The sequence below is a fragment of the Oryza sativa genome, chromosome 11 (assembly GCF_034140825.1).
Source record: "Oryza sativa Japonica Group chromosome 11, ASM3414082v1".
NCBI lineage: Eukaryota > Viridiplantae > Streptophyta > Magnoliopsida > Poales > Poaceae > Oryza > Oryza sativa.
Window position 1 is genome coordinate 7,009,933 of NC_089045.1, and position 21,558 is coordinate 7,031,490.

Genomic DNA, 21,558 nt, shown 5'->3' on the forward strand with positions numbered 1-21,558 from the left:
CTCGTCGAACGCTGTCACTGTACTTTTCTACAGCCTGTCCACTGTCTCTTTTTATTATCACTGGGAGTTTAAAAATCGAACATAATTATCGTTTAGCTTCATTTTTTTTACTTTCTAGAATTCCCGCCAAAACATCAGTGGCTTTGGCATTGGACTCCTTTACGGCTCGCCCGTTGCCTCCCTTCTTTACCGTCATTTGAGATTTTAAAATCGAATATAATTATTATTGGGGTTTATTTTTATTTTATAGAAGTCCCGCCAACCGTCATGACCGTGTTGCTTAATGGCCCGTCTGTTGTCCCTTCTTTTAATCATCATTGAGATTTTATTTAATGTTTTATTAATAGTTTTTGGATATCGCATCAACCATCTCCACTATACTCCTTTACACATCGGTTGTTTCTCCCATCTTTATTGTCATTTGTCATATGTGTTCTAGATGATTTTTTTTGTTTGAAAATTCCGTATTTTTCATTTCAACATTTTGTTATTTATGAATCATATTCATACTTGAACCCTTATAACTATTTTCTCGTAGATGGTCTCTTCGTTCAATAGTCTTTATTATTTATAAATTGTATTCTTGTTGAACTCTTATGTTTTTTTCTGATTTCAGAATTTATTTTATTTTTTATTTTGAATTTTAATTAATCTCGTATTGTGTTCTATATCGACTATTATTTTAATATTTCTTACTTTTATTTTTAATTTCAGTTGTTTAAAAACTATAGCCATTGCTTAATTAAGTCATCAAAATTTTGGCTTGCCCATAGCTTCCGCGTGGAAGGAGCAAGGTAGCCCATAGCTTAATGTGCTTGCTAGCTGATAGATAGGGTCAGAATTGGCTTCCATGCAATCTGGCAGTGCATCGTTCGGCTGCATTGCTGGAAGCTATTATTAGTTTCCTCTATTGAATCGGATCAGTTTTTTTTTTTTGTTTGAAACGCAATTTCCTAATACATCTAGTTTTCTTTCCTAATACGTCTTGATTTCCTATATAGAAATTGTGTCCTATGTATTCTATATTTCAAGTCATAGATTTTTATTAGCTATATACAACTCTGATATCATCTAATTTGTGGATAGAAACCGTAATAATTTAGGTCCATCTTGATCTAACGGTGTAAATATTTTTCTTTTTTCCAATTAATATGAAAATTTTTAGCCTCCACAATGAACGTGGTGCTTTCTTTTAAAGCTGTCTTAATAATATACTAGCAATGATGCCCGTGCGTTGCAACAGGTGAAGATAATTTTAATCATGTATAGTGTTGGGCAAAAATGATAAAGGAATCGTATTCATAATAATAATGAAATAAAATTGCAGTGACCTTTGGAAAAAGGATAAAAATATATAATTATTTTCCGTTAATTCCATTAGCTAAAAATAATTTAATATGAAGTAGGAAAAGTTATTCTCAAATTTTAGCAATTTTCAAAAAGCTTAAATAGAGCAAACTAATTCTGTAAATGAAAACAAATTTAATCGCCTAAATAGAACAATTAGACCTGTAATTGAAAATCTGTTGGCCATCTCGTTTAAACATGAGCCTGCGGGTGCGTGTGGCATATATCTCACTTGTACGTCGTGGTCCTTTTTTTGACATAGAAAAAATGTTCGTGCGTTGCAACAAGTAAACTGAAATTATAACAAATATAAAAATATTATATGATTAAGGTTTAGCTTTACATGATATGAGCTCTTTAAGAAAATCTATTCATAATGAAATAAAAAAAGTTCATCTGAAAGGACCTAAAGTGAACTTATTCCATACGGAGCGTACACGCGGTCCATGAGGCGGCCCAAAAGTGTGGGCGGCCTGGGAACAAAATCGGGGACGACAACTTAAGGGACCTAAAGTGAACTTATTCCATATTGGCGGCCTGGGAATGGCGTTCGGCCCGACGCGGGAGATGTCGAAGCCATCCGATCTGATGGATGATCCTGATTGATCCCGACTTATATAAAAGTTCAACAGCCCAAACTCTAACCATAAAATCATTTTCCCTCCCCCTCTCTCTCTAAAAATAACGGTGGCGGTAACGCCTCTCTCCCTTCATCATTCCTCCTTTCCCAACCCCATCGGCGGTGCCTCTCCCCCCTCCCCTCCCCCCTCCCACAGGCGGCACGCTCCCCCCTTCCCCTCATCCCACCGGCGGCGCCGCTCTATCTCCCCCACTTCCCTTCCAGAGACGGCAGGCAGGGGCGACGCCCTCCCTCCGTCGGATCTAGCGGGAGGGGAGGCGGCGGCGGCCCGACGTCCCTGCGACGACGACTCTCCTTTCGTGGGCGGTGGTTCCTCTCCGCCCTCACCTCCTCTCCCTCGCCATGGGGCCGCATGAGGGTTCGACGGTGGCGGGCAACACCCTCCACTCCGTCGGATCTAGGAGGGGAGGCGGTGGCGGCCTGGCGGCCCCCTCCACCGGATCCAGTGGGAGGGGAGCAGCCGGCAGCGGCGGCGGCACCCTCCCATTCCGGCGCGTTTTCTTAGTGTTGTTGAATCTAATCTTGTGTTATTGTAGTAGTGTTTTCTCTAGGATTTAGGTCCAAATTTGATGTGGACTCGCATTATTTTTTTCTTTCTTTTTTTGCCATCGGAGAAGGATTAAAGCGGAATCGATCGCACGTGCGATGAATTTTTTTTTTGACGACAGACGAAAACTCTAACCGGAAGCTTTACAAATTTTAATACAAATTTTTTTTCACGTTTTTTTCACCCTGATTTCGTTATTACGGACGACGGAAACATTTTAAATTTTTTAAGTAGTAGAGATAGAAATAGAGTAGTATTTAACATGATATTGAAAACATTCATTGCTAGTAAAATGCCAGTATACTAATTAAACCATTAATACTCAGTGAGAAAAAAGATATAATAGGTTTAGTTAATGTTAGCTTGATGCCAGCAATTTGCCCTTCATGCGTCGTGGACTCGTGGCACATCCCAGCCATCCGTGTCGTGGCAACAACGAACGACCTAGGGCTGTGTTTAGTTGGGGAAAAGGAAAATTTTGGGTGTCACATTAGATGTTTGACCAGATGTCGGAAGGGGTTTTCGGATACGAATGAAAAAACTAATTTCAGAACTCGCCTGGAAACCGCGAGACGAATCTTTTGACCCTATTTAAGCCGTCATTAGCACATGTGGGTTACTGTAGCACTTATGGCTAATCATGGCCTAATTAGGCTTAAAAGATTCGTCTCGCGATTTATAGCTAAACTGTGCAATTGGTTTTTCTTTTTGTCTATATTTAATGCTCCATGTATATGTCCAAAGATTCGACGTGATGGGTAAAGGGGAAAATTTTTGGGAACTAAACTGGTCCCTACTCACTCCTGAACGCCGAAAATTCTCACAACCAACCAACCCGAGTGGATAAGGCCACCGCGGAGCCACTTCTCGCCTCTTCTTGCTTTCTCCGCAATCCCTCTTTTCCTCGCTTTCTCGCTGCCCTCCTCACCCACCGCCCCTGGCCAAGCCTCCACAGTCGACTCCACCGCCCCTGGCCACGCTCGCGGTCGCGCTCACGCTTGGCTGGAGAGCCGCCGTGCCGAGGCGGAAGGTGGTCGTCGCACCAAGCCGATGTGCTGGTTATCTCCACCGCACCGTCGGCCATGGAGATAAAGGTCGCTGCCATCGGCGACAAGGCGGTAGAGGAGCACCTTGAGGATTTTTTTTTTCATCTCCAGTTAAGTAGAGGAGCGGGTGAGGTGAAGCAAAGATTTCTTTGATTGGGGTGGTCTGATTCGATTGGATCCAGCTCTTCGCTTCATTAATCCAGCCGCTGCCGCATCTTGATTGATTCGAGCTGGACTACACATGTGTCTTTCTTGGGTAAGGGAATGATGGGATGGTTGATTTGGAGGGCTTGGATCGGTTTGGGATTTGGGGTAAGCCGAAAATTGGGTTATTTAAAGGGATTTTTGGATTTGTTCATGCGTTTATGCTTCAACTTTTGTCCAATTTTTTTTAGCTTTGGTTCTTGTTCTTGCTTGTGTTGTGGTGTATCCGATTTGGTTGTAATGGGGATAGATTTGATACAGACTGGATGGTATATGCTGTGATTCGGTTTTTAATTGATCTTTGATTTGTGATTTGCCCACCGTACCCTATTAGGGGGCGCTCGGTTGGACTTACGGACCAAAATTTTTGGTGTTGGATTGGAAAGATACTGATTTTTTCTGGAATCGGACATTTTGACGCACGAAAAAACAGCACACGGAGAGGTGACGATTGGAAAAATACTAATCTTTTAATTAGTTTATTTTTAATTCTGAATTTCAGTTATTTCCTAATTGTATTTCTATCTGGACTCTAGTCTCCTCTTCTAATATTCCTTATTTTTTAATTCCGAATTTTAACTATTTCTAAATTGTATTTCTATATGGACTCTAGTCTCCTCTTCTAATATTTCTTATTTTTTAATTTCGAATTTCAGCTAATCTCTAAATTGTATTTCTATACGGACTCCGATTAATGTGAGAATTTCTAGGCCATGAGAACGAACGTGGAGACTCCTTTTTCTATTCTTTTAATAATATAATAATAGATAGATGGTTAAAAATAATAGACCCACCAGATTAAATGAAAATCGATGGCTAGATGTTTTTTTAGAATTTTTATAATTTATTAGAGCGCCACATGGCAATCTAGGAACGTTTGTAGGAACGTTTGTAGGAGTGACGTATGGCGACTTTGGAGCATTTATAGGATGTTTAATGGACTTTTATTATATAATAGATAGATAGATAGATTTTAAACCTCTTTTGTGATGGATCTATGCATGCAAAATAGTGAAGGAAAAACTAGCTCCAAGTTTTTTAAATTAGTTTTTGGTACGGTTCAATCTCGAAATAAGTTTTTTAAAAGGGTTAAATTGTCAAAATAACGGCAATCTAACTGCATTTTAATAGAAGCATGGCCACATATTGACAGCGTGGATCTGATTCCGCTGACTTTAATTAAATAGACAGGTCATATGTGAACATTAGCTCACCGTAGAGTTTGCTGAGAAAGAACTATAAAATACTGTGTACGTGCTGTCATTGTAGTATTTTTTTTTTCATTTATAATGGAGATTGTCGGGAGGGATGAGCTCGGTAGACGTGGGAAACCATGGGTTCATGATCGACTTGGGATTTAGAGTGAACTCGGTATGCCTGAAAGAGCTCAAGAGTGATGAACACAAGCCAAGTCTAAAGACTCGGACATAATAACCCAACTCATGTCTAAAATCACTATTAGCAAAAGTTGTACTCCCTCCATCCCAAAATATTTGACGCCGCTGATTTTTTAAAAAATGTTTGACCGTTCGTCTTATTAAAAAAATTTAAGTAATTATTAATTCTTTTTCTATCATTTGATTTATTATTAAATATACTTTTATATATACATATAGTTTTACACATTTCACAAAAGTTTTTAATAAAACGAACGGTCAAACATGTTTAAAAAAATCAACGACGTCAAATATTTTGGAAAGAAGTGAGTATAAAGTTTGTAGCTCTCGAGCAAGCTAGCCTAGTTATTGCCGATTTCAGGAACCAACACGCTCTAGCTACTTAGCTCTGGATGGGTTTTTATTGCCTTCAGCTATCCTGTCTCTCTCTGTCGATCAAGAGACAAACAATACTTAGGTAACGATGGTAATAGGTTTGAACTAACTCTTCGAGCTCCATGCCGGTTTTCTTGTAGTATCAAACATCCTGTGTGGCACAACAGTGAGACCGCTTGCTGCCTCCCACTACTATAGACCCGGTCAACCGAAACGGGCTGAAACCCTCATCTGTGTTGCAAAAGTGTGTGGTCAGTGATATGAAACTATCATTTGTGTCGGGCTTGGCGCTGACACGAATGACACATATCTCCGTTGGGCCCCAAATCAAGCCCTTCACGGATAGATCCTCTAGCTCGTCACGGATGACAGATGAGTCATCCGTGACGGGTTCAAAATGCGGCCAGACAAAGATGTCGACTCATCCGTGACGGGCTCAAAGTGTTGAATTTTGCAGGAGGAAGATAGTTTTCGGCAGGAGCATCGGCCAAAAGGGGGCGTCTCATGCCATACCACACATCTTGCACGGTCTCCGTCGAAGCTCCCTACTCACCCTTGGCCGTGAGGGGCTTGTTGGATGTATGTCACGAGGGCCTTCGGCCAACCTGCCGAAACCATCTAAACCATCAAACATCAGCTAAGTCCTAGACGGACAACAAAGGCAAAGCCAAGGGACGAAGCCTTTAGGTGAAGCCGGATGGCGAAGACCAAGGGGTTTGCCATCGAGCCTAGGCAAAGCCAAGCGACGAAGACCGAAGGGTTCACCACCAAGCCCATCAATCAACCGAAGAACCACCAAGGGCGAAGGCCATAAAGCGAAGCATAAGGCCGTCGCCCAAAGTAGAAGATGCATTCGGCTAAGGGCTTAGGAAGCCCTGCGGCCCATGGAGGCCTTTCGCCAATAATGGGCCGGCCCAAGAAGATCGCCTTAGGACCCATGAATACAAAAGACATTGTATACCCATGCTAATGTCCTTATCCTAAGGGTAACCACGTAAATCCCTAGTACTAACTAAACGAGGGTATGAGCCTGTACTAGGACTATAAATAGCCCTCTAGGGCCATGTAATGGGGGATCCAAAATATTTTTACCAACTAATATAATAATATATTGCTTTACTATTCCAACAACTCATTGAGTTTACCACGTCCTTTGACGTGAAGCAGTTGTCTTTCGACAACACTCACGTTGTAAAGTTAAATTTTAACTCCACAACGATGTCATCTCAACCCACCACCCAACTGTATCTAAGTTAAATTTTAACTCCACATGCAGGTTGGTTACCTCGGTGGTGAGTAGCGCTACCAAGTTTCATAGCGCGCAACATCTGAGTGTCGCTTCACGTAGCGCCAAAACTCAAAACTCATGGAAACTCAAAACGTTTTATAACATAAGACGAAGGAATAATCTTTCTAATAATGTATGATTGGAGGATTTAATTTAAAAATTGAATAACAAATGGTTGTGCCACTTGAGTATAAACAAAATCTGTTGCGTGGGTGGGGGTATCGGAGCTGTTGGGATTGGAGATGGAAAGGTCGGAGCGAGGAATAGGATATAATGTTATTCTTCGTTGCCCTTAAAACGAAGAAGAGAGCAATCACTCTGGAAATAACTCCTGCCGTATCTTTGCAGTACTGCCGTGTATATGTCTTCCTTGACATGCCATAGTCTCATGGTTAGCTTTGTTTTTTTTTTCGATTAACGATGTTTTTGTTTCTTGCCGATGAAGTACCTCCTATTTCATGAGTTTCGTCCATATGAGGTTGCGGCCAGCCGATAGCAGCTCATCATGATTTTCGTCCTATTTCATGATTTTCAGGCAGAAACATGCATGGAAGCTCCGACTAGCGCTTCGCTGGGTGCCATGGGCTCCCTTCTACAGAAGTTGAAGGAGCTCAAGGGCCCGCCGACTATCCATCAACTCATGGCTGATCTTAGCATCCTACAAGATCGTTTGGAGAAGCTTTCGAAGGTGCGCGATCCATCCCTCACGGTGAAGTATTGGATGAAGGATGTGCGCGAGATTTCCTACGACATGGAGGACTGCATCGACTTTTTGGTCAACGCTGATGCTGGTGCCAAGATGGGTTGGGATGACACCATCTCAGGATTCTTGACTCTTGTCAAGGAGGCGAATGAGCGATGGAGCATCTATAATCTTGATGCTGATGCTGGATCAAGTCCCACAAACATGGTTGTACACAATCATCTTCCAACTGTGTTCAGCAAGGTTGTTGACCCTGTTGGCATGGATGGCCCGAGAAACAAGCTGCGTGGTTGGATGGCTGAAGACGAAGATGAAAATCTCAAGGTGTTATGCATTCTCGGTGCTGAAGGAATCGGTAAGACCAAGCTTGCCGAACTACTATGGCGTGAACTTGAAGGAAAATTCGAGTGCCGGGCTTTTGTGCAGACGGCCAAAAAGCCTGATATAAGGATGATTCTGAGGAATATACTCTCTCAAGTTCGGCCGCTCCAACCAGTCGTCCCTTGTGCTGTGACCAACCTCATCGACGATGTCAAGAATCATCTAAAAAATAGGAGGTTTGCACATCTTCAACCACCTACTCTATATTTACCTTTTACAGTTTTCCTAGTTTATAAGGATCATCTTTTTGTTTTTTAGAACAAAAATCCATTGTCATGATATTTTTCTTGGGTATTTTCTCTTTTGCTTGACAAAACACGTCTGATACAGACCAAATTATTGCTCAGGTACTTTATTGTAATTGATGATTTATGGGCTCCATCCGTATGGGATGTTGTTAGACATGCTTTTCCTGTGAATAATTGTGGGAGCAGAATAATAACAACCACAAAAGTTGATGAAGTTGCTCTGGCTTGTTGTGTTTATAACCCTCAGTACATATTCAAGATGAAAGCTCTTAGTGTCGACGAGTCGAAGAAGTTGCTAATCAGTAGAACTTTTGGCTCTGGAGAGCATCCCGGTCAATTCCACAAAGTCACACAAGAGATTGCAAGAAAATGTGGTGGCTCACCACTAGCAATTATCATCATGGGCAGTCTTCTAGCAATCCAACATGAGACAGTACAGAACTTGGAAGATAGATTGAAGTACTGGCAATATGTAGAAAATTTCTTGTGCAATAATTTGAGGGTAAATGCTACTTCTGATGAGATACTGAAGCAAGTACTGAACCTTTGCTACAACAGTCTTCCTTGTTGTTTGAAGACATGTTTGCTATATCTTAGTGTATATCCGGATAACTACATACTTTTGAAGGAAGATTTGGTGAATCAATGAATAGCCCAAGATTTTGTCTGCTCGTCAACACGGGAAAATGCCATGGAAGTTGCCATGAGTTATTTCAATAAGCTTGTCAATCTGGGACTTATCCAATGTAGGGATATCAAGTATAAATCTGACATATTGACCTATGCAGTTCACCATATTGTACATGAATTTATCACACGCAAGGCCCAGGAAGAAAATTTTGTCACTGCAATTGATTATTCTCAAACGACAGTAAGACTTACTTACAAGGTTCATCGATTGTCCCTACACTTCGGCAGTGCAACATATGCTACTACACCGGCAAATATTGGACTATCAGAAATTCGGTCTTTTATATTTATTGGGCTCTTTAACTGCATGCCTTCAATTAAAGAGTTTAAGCTTCTTCGTGTTGCATGTCTTGATTTTTCGTGTGAAGATGGAAACATGATAGACCTCACAGAAATTTATCAACTGATTCTATTGAGATATCTGCAGGTCAATTGTAGCGTTACAGTGAAACTGCCAGATCAGATGCAGTGTTTAAAACACTTGGAGACACTGGAAATAAATGCTAACGACGCAGTTGTTCCATCGAATATTCTTCATCTCAGTTTCTTACAATTCCAGTTTTATGGCCTCTCAAATCAACCAGGAGTGGCTGATGGCATCAGTAATCTCACTATGGATCCTAGTACCTCACACACGTCAACTAGCTTCCATGGCTCAACGCGTGAATCCATTCCTCCCGTTCAAACACTGGAACTGTTGCCATCTGCATGCATCTTTTCAGGAATTTCCAAGTGGATTTCTCAGCTCCGAGGACTCAGTATTTTGAAAATTGTGGTCACAGAATTTCAGACTAGCAACATCGATATCCTAACAGAATTGAGTACACTCGCAGCTCTGTCCTTGTATGTCCTGGAGCCAACTGCAAAATGCGTCGTGTTCAAACAACGGACATTTTCAGCTCTTGGGTTCTTTGAATTCAGGTGTCGTAAACTGTGGTTGGAGTTTGAGGAAGGGGCAATGCCCAATCTTCAAAGGCTCTATCTAGTTTTCAATGCCCACAGAGGCGAGGAATATGGCCACAGTGTGCTTTCCGGCGTGGAGCACTTACTAAACCTTAAGGATGTCATGGCACGCATTGGAGTCGCCTCCGGTGCTGGAGAATCTGACAGGAGAGCTGCCAAATCTGTTTGTGAAAATGCCATTGGCAAGCATCCGTATGGCCCTACCTTTGAAGTTGTAGGAACGATAGACAGACAGATACAGAGCCAGCAATGCCCAATGCAAAGGGGAGATGTTCGCCAAGCAATAAAGATAGACATACGCCAAACAACAAACAGAGACCTAGAAGATACAAAGAACCTTTCTGATAGCAGGTGTGGATTGTTTCTCCTAAATAAGAAGGCATCCTAGCTATTTAGATTTTTTAGAGTGATTTTATGGTTCTTGAGGAGCTACCGTATTTTATAGTGTAAAATTTGGTACCTATCGGTACCTCCCGTACTAGAAGGTACCAAATTTTTGCACTAAAAATTCTAGTACCTCTCAAGACTATAAAGTTTCTCTTTTTGATACACCAGCAAACCTCACGATTTTTTTTTGTTGAGAAACACTGACCGGGATTCAGGCACCAAGATAGGAAAAAAATTACAATTACAACAAGAAAAGTATTTCTCAATTACAGCAAACATTCCCTTATAAGACTTTTAATTTTCTTATCCTCCGACTCTACCTATAATAATAAATTAAATTTTAATAACGTTTTTCATGTGCTAATTGAAACATACCTTATGGAAAGAATTTATGATTCCTAAAGATGAACTGAGAAGTACCATTTTATAACGTAAAATTTGGTCCCTTACTTCATATACCAGGAGGTATCTAAATTTTACAAATGCCAAATGTGATATCTCTTCAAGTACATACTCAAGGACCAACCGTAAAATCACTCTTATATGTATCTATCTCTCTTTCCCGTCTCTTACATTCATTTCTTTATGGTCTACGTTGGTTGTAATCAGGACATTCCAAGCAAACGATCCTCCAAAATCTTCCCAAGACCCCAAGTCAGGTATGTCTGTTGTATCTCCAACTCGGACCACATTATATGAAATGCTGGAACTTCTATTTGTTTCACACAGAACTATCTAAAATTTCATTGCAATTTACCCAGGGATATATTTGTTTAATTCCAAATATCATTGTACCTCCAGGAGTACTCTAATTTGTGTGTAATCAGTGTGCACCATTACGAAATGAACCCGAATCTTTCTCTGCTTTTTTTTTTCTGAACGTTCTCTCTACTTTCTTATCTATTATATTATTAAAACAACCTTGAAAGAAGGCACCACGTTCGCTGTGAGGGCTAGAAATTCCCACATTAATCGGAGAAAACGAAAAGGAGAGTTCAAGTAGAAATACAATTTAGAAATAGCTGAAATTCGGAATTAAAAATAAGGAATATTGAAAATAGAGTCCATATAAAACTAATACGAGATTAATAAATATTTGAAATAAAAATAAAATAAAATCCGAAATTAGAAAAAAAAGAAGAGTCCAAGTAGAAATACAATATTAAAATATCTGAAATTCGGAATTAAAAATAAGGAATATTGAAAGAATAGTCCATATAAGAACCAATACGAGATTAATTAAAATTCAGAATGAAAATAAAATAAAATCCGAAATTATAAATAAAAAGAGTTCACGCAGGAATACAATTTGAAAATAACTACAATTCGAAATTAAAAATAAGCAATATTGAAATAAGTGTCCATATAAGAAAGCAATACGATATTAATTAAAATTCAAAATAAAAAAATCAAATAAAATCCAAAATTAGAAAAAATAAAAAGGAGAGTTCAAGTAGGAGTACAATTTTGAAACAATTGAAATTGTAAATAAAAATAATAAATATTAAAAGAATAGTCTATGTAGAACACAATACGAGATTAATTAAAATTCGAAATAAAAATAAATAAATTCAGAAAATACAAAAATAAAAATAAGATCTCAACTATAATACAATTTATAAATAACTAATTTTTTTAATAAAAAATAAATACTATTGAAATAAGAGAATCTAGAACACATGGCGAGATTAATTAAAGTTCGAAATAACAAATAAAATAATTTTCAAAAATAGAAAAATAATTATAAGAGTTCAAGTAGGAATATAGTTTATGATGAAAATTATCGGAATGAAAAATATTCAATTTTGAAAAAGAAAAGTCCATCTAGAACACAATGATGACAAATGACAATAAAGAGGGGAGAAGCAATAGGCCTGTAAAGAAGTAGAGTCCTAGCGGTTGATGGGATATCTAAAACTATAAACAAAACCCCAAATAGAATCCCAATGACGATTAATAGGAGTGATGATGGGCATGCCGTTAAGAAGCATGATCACAATGGTTGGCGGGACTTATGGAAAGTAAAAATAAACCCCAACGATACAATTTTTAAAATCTCAATGACAATAAGGAGGGAATGCAGCGGGCGGGTTGTAGAGTAGTATAGTGGCGAAGCCACTAACTATTTGGTGAGACTTATAGAAAGTAAAAAAGAACACAAACAATTAGTATGTTCGATTTTTAAAATATCAATGACAATAAAGAGAGGTGGCAGCGGACGGGACGTAGAGTAGTAAATTGGTGATGTTTGACAATACTTTTAAAAATTATGAAAACAAAACCCAACAAGAAAATGAACTCTAAAAACTATAACCTAATTTTTAAAGTTCTAAAGAGGATGAATAGAAGTAGTGGTAGATCGAGTAAGCAAATAAAAAGGTATCAAAGAAGTAAGGGGTAGCGACTGGCGTGACTTTTAAAAACTATAAAATTATTAGAATCACGGGAACAATAATTTTAAATAAAATCATGTGTAAAAAATAGATAATTTTAAATTGATGCAAGCCGCGCAATTGCGCGGGCAGCCCAACTAGTTATTAATATATGATAGATTTCTAGCTAGGTCATGAAACAAACTTGGAGGGTTACAAGCATTGCTTAGATAACCTTTTCCAAGATATTTATGAGCTTTATAATCTGTAATATTTAATTAATCAATGTATTTGGTCCGTCTCTTTTCTTGTTCTTGACACTATACAAAGTTCGATTAAAAACTTTTTAATAATCGAAGGCAAGTCCTCTTCAAATATTTGTTCAATATTATCATTGGAAATGGCATTAAAAGTGGATAAAAATTAAGAAGTTGAATTATCAAAAGAATAGCTAGAAGGAGAAGAAACCAAAGGTATCGATTATTTAGAGTCAGTCTGACAACGACAAAAGATATCTATCTCATGAGTTTTTAATTTTAAATTAAGAGATTCCAAAGTCAAACTATTCATATCAACAAACTCTTGAATGGAAGTAACTTTTACTTTCCAATTCGATAAGACCACTCAAAAGATGTCTAGATATCTCATACTGACTATAAGTAGTATCATAAAAATCATCAAAAGGACAAATATTCCAAATAATTCTATTATAAGGAGCAAGATAGTTCTCCAAAGGTTCACCTGGTTTCATTTCAAGTGTCATATATTCTTTTTTGAAGATATCTTTACACACTTCCTTGATAGTAGCCTTTGTGATAATCAGAACATTCTACATCTCATTCACGGTTTCAAGGATGAAAAACCTAATCAAAATTAGAACGAGAAATACCACTCAAATCAAATTACGAGCTTTGCAAATGTTGCATTTAGAAGCAACTTTGTTTGCATCAGTAATACCCAAGGAAATGTATAAGCAGTTTACTTTTTGCCAAATATCAAAACCCTGACACATGGCGTAAGATTGCCTCCGAGATTTCAAGAACTAACTAAAAGTCAACTCCAAAACAAAACCTATGAGTTTGGTTGAAAACCTATTGGCCATTGCCACTCAAGATTAATTAAAATCAAAACAAAAGTACAAGTGGCTTTGATACGACTTATAGGATCAAAATACAGTGAACCAAACCTACTAGAGATGGTGTGATTGGTAGTGGAACCAAAAACCAAAATCTTGGACAATAAAAAATCACCCAAAAGAAAAAAAAACAAAAAGATAACTATGTCCTATTGTTCTAGCACAATTTTAATAAAATAAAATAAAATCAAACAAAAACATAAAACAAAATAAACAAGAATAATGTAGTAAAAGATAGCGAGATTATCACACCTTCGTTTGCATCAAATTGTTTACAAAGTGCATCCAAAAGCATTCCTTTCTAATCTCACAAACTGAACAATAGATGCAAGAGCAAACGTGTGAAAGCCTATTTTTTTTTTCTCTCCATATAGATGTCTTGTACTATTGGTCTCTCCCTGTAGTGTTTATATACCCATAGCCTTCATAACCAAGTATGGTTCCTAATCTGACTAGGATAGGACCTCGTCACATTCCAATTCTTTGCAATCTTTCCAAATTAGGATTCATATCCCTCCGAATTTAAATTAGGACTCCTAGTCCCACTAGGATAATATTCCCTCAAATTTTCAAATGTGGACTTCATCCAAGTTTAACTTCTTTTTCATATACGCACACCTCCCATGTACGCTATGTTGAAACATCGATTTCATGTTCATAGTTCTAGTCTGAGCCTCCCGCATGACATCCAAGGCTGTCTGGACCTCAACCGTATGTGTTTGCTCCCTATCCAGTCACTCACCACGCTCCTCTAGCCTCAAGCAAAACCTGCACATAAGATTAGCAACAAAAATAAAAAAAATCATATTCCAAGCACAAGTTATTTCAAACATGACTCACATTAGTGCAATAATAGAGCCATGTAATGTACAAAAACTATTAAGGAATCATATACATTAAATTCAATATGTATCAACATATTTGCTAATTGTTCATCACGACATAATTAATCATCACCATGACTTTACAAATTATTTGAGGGCACAAACAAATGAATCAACTGTTACAAAGATGAAAAGTTGTTCTCAAAAGCGTATTCTAATTAAGAAGCGGAGCTGAAGAATTTTTTTTTTTAAAAAAAAAACTTGCACCGTTTAGGAATTTAGGAAGCTTGTCTGTGAGTAGGCCCTTAATCATTCCAATTACTCTCTCTCTTATATTATAAGTCGCTTTGATATTTTTCTAGTAAAAGTTTTTTTTATGTTTGGTCAAATTTATAGGAAAATATAATAATATTTGCAATACAAAACAAATATATTATCAAAATATATTTAATATTAGATTTAATGAAACTAATTTGACGTTATAAATATTGTTTAATTTTTCTATAAATTTGATCAAATATAAAAGAGTGTAACTAGAAAAGAAGTTAAAACAACTAATAATATGAAACATTATTTGAGCACTTTAACGGGCTCATGCCATTGCCGATTGCCCAGGAACTGCTAGTTTTCCGCTGAACATGATGGCAGAGGTGGAAGCCACTTTGCTGGAGGGCGGGATCGAGTGGCTGGCGCAGACCATCCTGGAGAACCTGGACAGCGAGAAGCTGGACGAGTGGATTCTCCAGGTTGGGCTCTCTGATGCCACCGAGAAGCTCAAGGCAGAGATGGAGAGGGTGGACGTGGTGGTCACTGCCGTGAGGCAGAGAGCGATCGGGAACAAGCTGACCCGATCGCTCGGTCGTCTCAGGGAGCTGCTCTACGACGCCGACAATGCCGTCGACGAGCTCGACTACTACAGGCTCCAGAACCAGGTCCAAGAAGGTAATATAAGCGTAATATGTAAAATGTATCTTTTTAGTTTCTGCCCAAGGAATATGTAACATTCATTCCATTTCTCTTGGTTCAGATGCATGGCAAGGCGCTCCTGAAAGCGCGGATAAACATGCTCCAGTGCAACTAGAGGCAGTGACACCGAAAAGTACCACTGATATTTCGAGTAGCAGTGCTACGAATAAGCGTCGAGCAAGCTACCATGGCCAACAGCAAAACCTATCGAGGTAGGATATATGTTATTTTCTTTTCTTTTTTTTTTTTACCCAGCACTATTTTTAACTAATGTAACATACTTGCATGGTTCAGCACTTCAGCAGCAATTGTGTGATCCTTCCTTTTTTTTTTCTTTTTAATCTTGCAGTACTTCTGACACTACAGAAAATAGCACCCTTACTTCCGACAGCAGAAATAGGATGAAGATTACTGATGAGTCAACTCACAACAATGCAGTCAATTTACGCCATTGGAACAATGCTGAATGTTCTAGCAGGATACAGCAAACATCAGCTTGTTGGCTCCAGCACCAGGTCCAAGGAGGTAATATAATCGTAATATGTAAGATGCATGTATCCATTTTAGTTTCTGCCCAAGGAGGTGCATTCATTATGCTTTCTCTTGGTTCAGATGCACGGCAAGGCACTCCTGAAAGGGCGAATAAACATGCACCAGTGCAAGCAGAGGCAGTGAGACCGAAATTTGCCACTGATATTTCGAGTAGCAGTGGTGGGCCTGGTGGCAAAAGATGGTCCGAGGTATGGAAGAACTTTGATATCACTGAACATGGAAATGGAAAGGCTGTGAAGAAGGTAAAATGTATTCACTGTAACACTGTGCTCAAGTGTGGTGCTAGCAAAGGGACGTCGGTTTTGCATAAGCACCTCCGTAGCATCAGTTGCAAGAATAAGCGGGGAGCAAGCTACCAACAGCCAAACCTATCGAGGTAGGATTTATGTTATTTTCTCTGTTTTTTTTACCCAGTACTATTTTTAACTAATGTAACATACTTGCATGGTTTAGCACTTCAGCAGCGATTGTGTGATCCTTCTTTTTTTTTCCTTTTTAATTTTGCAGTACTTCTGACATTACAGCAAATAGCGCCCTTACTGTTGAATTCGGTGGTTCCGGCAGCAGAAAAAGGATGAAGATTATTGATGAGTCAACACACAACAATGCAGTCGATTCACGCCCTTGGAACAAGGCCGAATGTTCTAGCAAGATACAGCAAATAACTGGTCGGTTACAAGATGCCATCGGGGCTGTTAGTGAGGTTCTTAAGCTACACGGATCGGACTTTGTTGGAAACTCAAATTATCGTACGAGTACAACGACGACCCTGTTCCCAACGTCAAGTCTTAGCCCACACAAAATCTATGGAAGAGACGCGGAGAAGAATGCCATCATGAAGATTATTGCAGATGACAGTTATGATGGAGTAACTGTAGTGCCCATTGTAGGCATTGCAGGAGTTGGGAAGACAGCTCTTGCTCAACTTGTATACAATGATCCAATAGTGAAACACAACTTTGATCAGGTATGGGTTTGGGTATCTAAAGACTACAATGAAGTGATGCTCACGATGGAGATTCTAGATTTTGTCTCTCAAGAAAGACATGAAGTATCTCATCAAAGAAAAGAAAGTCACAACAGAATAAGTAGCTTTGCTAAACTTCAGGAGATCTTGGATGGGCATATGGACATCCGGACGAAAAAATTCCTGCTCGTTTTGGATGACGTATGGGATAGCATGGATGATAATACATGGAACACTCTATTAGTTCCATTGAAATCAAATCGTGCAAAAGGCAATATGATACTTGTGACAACTAGAATTTTGTCTCTTGCACAACGGGTGGGGACAGTCGATCCGATTAAGTTAGGTCCTCTGTCATATGAGGATTTTTGGTTATTTTTTAAAGCATGTGCATTTGGTGATGAAAATTATAGAGCACATCCAAGTCTAGACATCATTGGGCGTAAAATAGCTGACAAGTTAAATGGTAACCCATTGGCAGCAGAAACAGCAGGGCCAATATTAAGAAAGGATCTTGCAATTGATCACTGGAGCAACACTCTGAGGGACGAAGCTTGGAAATCCCTGGATATAAGTAGAGGAATCATGCCTTCTTTGAAGCTTAGCTATGATCAGCTGCCTTACCATTTACAACAATGTTTCTTGTATTGTTCAATATTCCCTAGTGGTTATTGCTTCCTTGGACAGGAGTTGATCCATATTTGGATTTCTCAAGGTTTTGTGCATCGTAACTCTTCAAGTAAGAGACTGGAAGAGATCGGGAGGGAGTACCTTTCTAATTTGGTAAACTCCGGCTTCTTTCAGCCAGGTGCACAGACAAATCAGTTCACTCAAGTTGACAAGACATCCTATGTTATGTGTGGGCTTATTCATGATTTTGCAAGGATGGTTTCGAGAACAGAGTACGCAACTATAGATAATCCACAGTGCAATAAAATGTTGCCAACTATACGTCACTTGTCAATATTAACCGATTCTACACACCAAGAAGATCCTGATTGTGGCAAGGTTGAAGAAAGAATTAGAAATGCAGTTAAACCAGTGAAACATTTGAGAACTTTGGTGCTAATTGGGCAGCATAACCATATATTCCTCAAATCCTTCAAAGATATAGTCCAGAAGGAACATCATCTACGTGTCTTGCAAATCTCTGCACCATTTACTGATATTGACCCCTTGCTATTCAATCTGGTGAATCCTACCCATATTCGCTATATAAAGTTTGATGACGGAGCTTTGCCTCTATCTGTCGGCAAGTTTTATCATCTCCAAGTATTTGATGCTGGTTCAGAATCTGATCTTATTATACCTAATGATATGGATAACCTCGTTAGCCTGAGGCATCTTGTAGCAGCAAAGCAAGTGTTCTCGTCCATCACTAGCATTGGCAAAATGACCTCTCTTCAGGAATTAAATGACTTTAGTGTTCATAATTCTTTGGGCTTGAACCAACTACAGTCCTTGAACCAACTTGTACAGCTCGGTGTGTCTGGACTTGAAACTATTACGACTAGAACCGAAGCTTGTGGTGCAAGACTAAGAGACAAACATAATTTAGAAAAGCTACATTTGTCCTGGAAGGATGCAAAGGATGGATATGACAGTGGCATGAGCTCTGAAATTGAGTATGACACAGACATGAGTTTTGAAAATGAAACTGACAGTGACATAGAACCTCTGATGGAGGGACTGACGATGGCTGATACCAATATATCCCCAGTTTTAAAACATTTGCCAGGCATAGCACGTGAGGTGCTTGATGGTCTTGAACCACATCACAGTCTCAAGCATCTACGGATATCTGGGTATAATGGAGCTACCTCCCCAACTTGGTTTCCGTCTTCACTTACCTGTCTGCAAACACTTCACCTAGAAAAATGTGGAAAATGGCAAAGACTTCCTTTAGAAAGGCTAACGTTACTTAGAAAGCTTGTGTTGATCAAAATGAGGAATGCAACAGAAGTCTCAATTCCATCAGTGGAGGAGCTTGTATTAACTGAATTGATAAGCTTGAAGGCATGCTCCTGCACTTCCATCAGGAACTTGAATGACAATTTAAAGGTTTTGAAGATTAAGAGTTGCCCTGCACTGGAGGTCTTTCCATTGTTTGAGAACTACCCGCAATTTGAGATTGAGCAATCGTCATGGTTTTCCCGTCTAAGGGAGATTACCATCTATGGTTGCCCTCATTTGCGTGTGCACAATCCTCTTCCGCATTCACCTAATGTCGAGAAATTATCCATCACCCGAGTTTCAACACTTCCATCGATCGAGGGGTCATCTAGTGGAACATTAAGAATCGAATTTTCGTATGATTGGATGGATGATTTGGATGAATCTTCTGATCAGCTGATAACGTTGGATGACAAAGTTATGGCGTTCCATAACTTGAGGTTCTTAAGTGGATTGGTCATATGTGGTTGTCCAAATCTTACGACTATATCATTGGACAGTTTAAGGCAACTCAGGTCTTTGAAGAGTTTGGAAATATCCAACTGCCCAGAACTTTTCCCTCCAAATGTCCCATCAGATACCCGTGAAGACATGGCAGCTGCAGATCACAACACCCTCCTATGTCTTGAACTTCTCAATATTAGAAATTGTGGAATAACAGGGAAGTGGCTATCTCTGTTGCTACAACACATGAAGACCCTACAAGAGTTGAGGTTAGAAAACTGCGAGCAGATAACAGGTCTATCTATAGGAGAGGAAGAATGTGGTCAACCAAATCTTATGTCAGCTACGGAGACTCCATCATTGGGATTTTCCGCTGAAAACAAACTTCCACGCCTTCCGTTAAATATCATATGCTCTCTGAAGAAGATATATATCAAATGGTGCTCTGATTTAACATTTCATGGGAGCAAGGATGGTTTGGCTGGATTTACCTCCCTTGAGCAGCTAGAGATTTTGATATGCCCCAAGCTCATCGATTCCTTATTGCATAATGATGGAAATGTTGAGCAGGCGAATAGAAGATGGCTCCTCCCTATATCCCTTGAAGAACTTATTGTACAATATGATGGTCCCTTTGAAATGCTTCAACTCTGCTTTCCAGGGAACCTCACCCGCCTGAAAAAACTGTTTCTAATGAGAGAGGTAAGTTTGACATCTCTGCAGTTGCATTCCTGCACAGCACTCCAAGAGCTGACAATTCGTTGTGCGAGCTTACAAATTACTAGTAATTCTCTGGAAGGCTTGCAATCGCTCAGCAACCTAAGGCTGCTGCAGGTAAAGGGCCTTAGAATTCACATGGGTTACCTCCTTCCACAATCACTTGAGGAACTTTGCATCAACAACTGTTTTATTGAAACCCTGTGCCCCCGCTTTCAAATGAATCTCACCTGCCTAAAAAAATTAGAGGTGCACCACTCTAAATTTTTGATATCTCTAGAGCTGCAATCATGCACGGCACTCGAAGAGTTGACGATTGGATATTGTAAATCACTCGCCGTACTGGAGGGCTTGCAATTCCTCTATGGCCTCAGGAGTTTGCAAGTACACGAATGCCCCAGATTGCCTCCATGTTTGGATAATTTGTCATGGCAAGGCCATCTGCGACTAGAAAAGTTGTGCATCGATGATACCTCTATCCTTACCACGTCATTCTGCAAGCACCTCACTTCCCTTGAATACCTAAAGATTGTCAGTTGCAGAAGCGAAGAGGGGAGACTAACGGATGAGCAAGAGAGAGCGCTCCAGCTCCTCACGACCCTGCAAGAGCTCCAGTTTATTAGTTGCGATTATCTTCAAGATCTTCCTGCAGGGCTGCACAGCCTTCCCTCCCTCAAGAGGTTGGAGATCTGGGGTTGCTATCGCATCAGGAAGCTGCCAGAAAAGGGTCTCCCACCTTCGCTGGAAGAACTGGATATCTCTTGTTGCACCAAAGAGCTAGCTGACCAGTGCAGAACGCTAGGAAGCAAGCTGAAGGTCAAAATCGATGGGAGTCTTGTGTCTTCATAATTGAATTATTGGGTGGCTTGACAGGAACTTCTTTTATTTACCCAACTGATATCGATTTATTCCTTCCCAAGGTACAATTCTGCATTCCACCAAGTTATCTTCACAATCAACACATGCTCAGAGTTGGCATTGGCATGTTGGTCGTCATGTTATCATAGACACTGACGTTGGCATTGGCATGTGACATCAACTAGGCATGTGGGGGGCTGTTTGGTTGGAGCCCTGAAATGTTTTCGCCTGACCTGTCGTTTCCCTGGCGCCTGCCTCGTAGTACTTGTTTGGTTGATGTCCTGGATCGTTTCATGGGTGGCCGGCCTGGCCTGGCTCAGGCCTACAAAATCCAACGCTGGACTCTGCCCTACATCATTTATTTACTCTTGTTTATTTTCAAGTTTCGATGTAGAACCATATGGACAAAATGCAGGAGTATTTTTATTTGTTTTTCACGTTAATGAAGTCTCTTGATATTGTTTATTGAGGTAATTATCAAAGAATGATATATACTGTTATCCTCAGGCATACAACTGCAACCAAACAAGCACTCGCTCTGGCTGCCTCCTGAG

General features: G+C 39.5%; 2 protein-coding genes across 7 annotated transcripts; both read left to right on the forward strand.

The window, feature by feature from the left end:
• Positions 1-3,420: 3,420 nt before the first annotated feature.
• LOC136354110 (disease resistance protein RGA5-like) lies at positions 3,421-8,825 on the forward strand. 5 transcript variants are annotated; one of them, XM_066305758.1, is made up of 3 exons: positions 3,421-3,836; positions 7,380-8,104; positions 8,276-8,825. In XM_066305758.1, exons 1-3 carry the CDS (start codon positions 3,822-3,824, stop codon positions 8,823-8,825), a joined length of 1,290 nt encoding a protein of 429 aa, XP_066161855.1. In that variant the 5' UTR covers positions 3,421-3,821. The 5 variants fall into 5 exon arrangements, with proteins under 5 accessions (XP_066161855.1, XP_066161857.1, XP_066161853.1 ...); XM_066305760.1 differs by having other exon boundaries at positions 3,425-3,690; XM_066305756.1 differs by having other exon boundaries at positions 3,754-3,892.
• A 42-nt stretch (positions 8,826-8,867) lies between these two features.
• On the forward strand, positions 8,868-21,514 carry LOC136354109 (uncharacterized). Of its 2 annotated transcripts, XR_010737863.1 has the most exons (8): positions 8,868-10,180; positions 10,826-10,875; positions 15,163-15,489; positions 15,575-15,725; positions 15,863-16,038; positions 16,126-16,441; positions 16,573-21,066; positions 21,190-21,514. XR_010737863.1 is itself a non-coding variant. In XM_066305755.1 (7 exons), the coding sequence occupies exons 1-7, from the start codon at positions 8,868-8,870 to the stop codon at positions 20,993-20,995; spliced, it is 6,756 nt and encodes a 2,251-aa protein (XP_066161852.1). In that variant the 3' UTR covers positions 20,996-21,514. The 2 variants fall into 2 exon arrangements, 1 of the variants encoding a protein (XP_066161852.1); XM_066305755.1 differs by having other exon boundaries at positions 16,573-21,514.
• Positions 21,515-21,558: the final 44 nt, after the last annotated feature.

What these genes read in the sequence shown, in the direction of transcription:
- LOC136354110 (XM_066305756.1), top strand. Translation starts at nt 3,845, where the DNA reads ATGATGGGATGGTTGATTTGGAGGGCTTGGATCGGTTTGGGATTTGGG. An exon ending in GGATCGGTTTGGGATTTGGG is followed by an intron (nt 3,893 to 7,379) that starts GTAAGCCGAAAA and finishes CATGATTTTCAG; the next exon opens with GCAGAAACATGCATGGAAGC. An exon ending in AATCATCTAAAAAATAGGAG is followed by an intron (nt 8,105 to 8,275) that starts GTTTGCACATCT and finishes ATTATTGCTCAG; the next exon opens with GTACTTTATTGTAATTGATG.
- LOC136354109 (XM_066305755.1), top strand. Translation starts at nt 8,868, where the DNA reads ATGGAAGTTGCCATGAGTTATTTCAATAAGCTTGTCAATCTGGGACTT. An exon ending in TTCCCAAGACCCCAAGTCAG is followed by an intron (nt 10,876 to 15,162) that starts GTATGTCTGTTG and finishes CCGATTGCCCAG; the next exon opens with GAACTGCTAGTTTTCCGCTG. An exon ending in CCAGCACCAGGTCCAAGGAG is followed by an intron (nt 16,039 to 16,125) that starts GTAATATAATCG and finishes CTCTTGGTTCAG; the next exon opens with ATGCACGGCAAGGCACTCCT.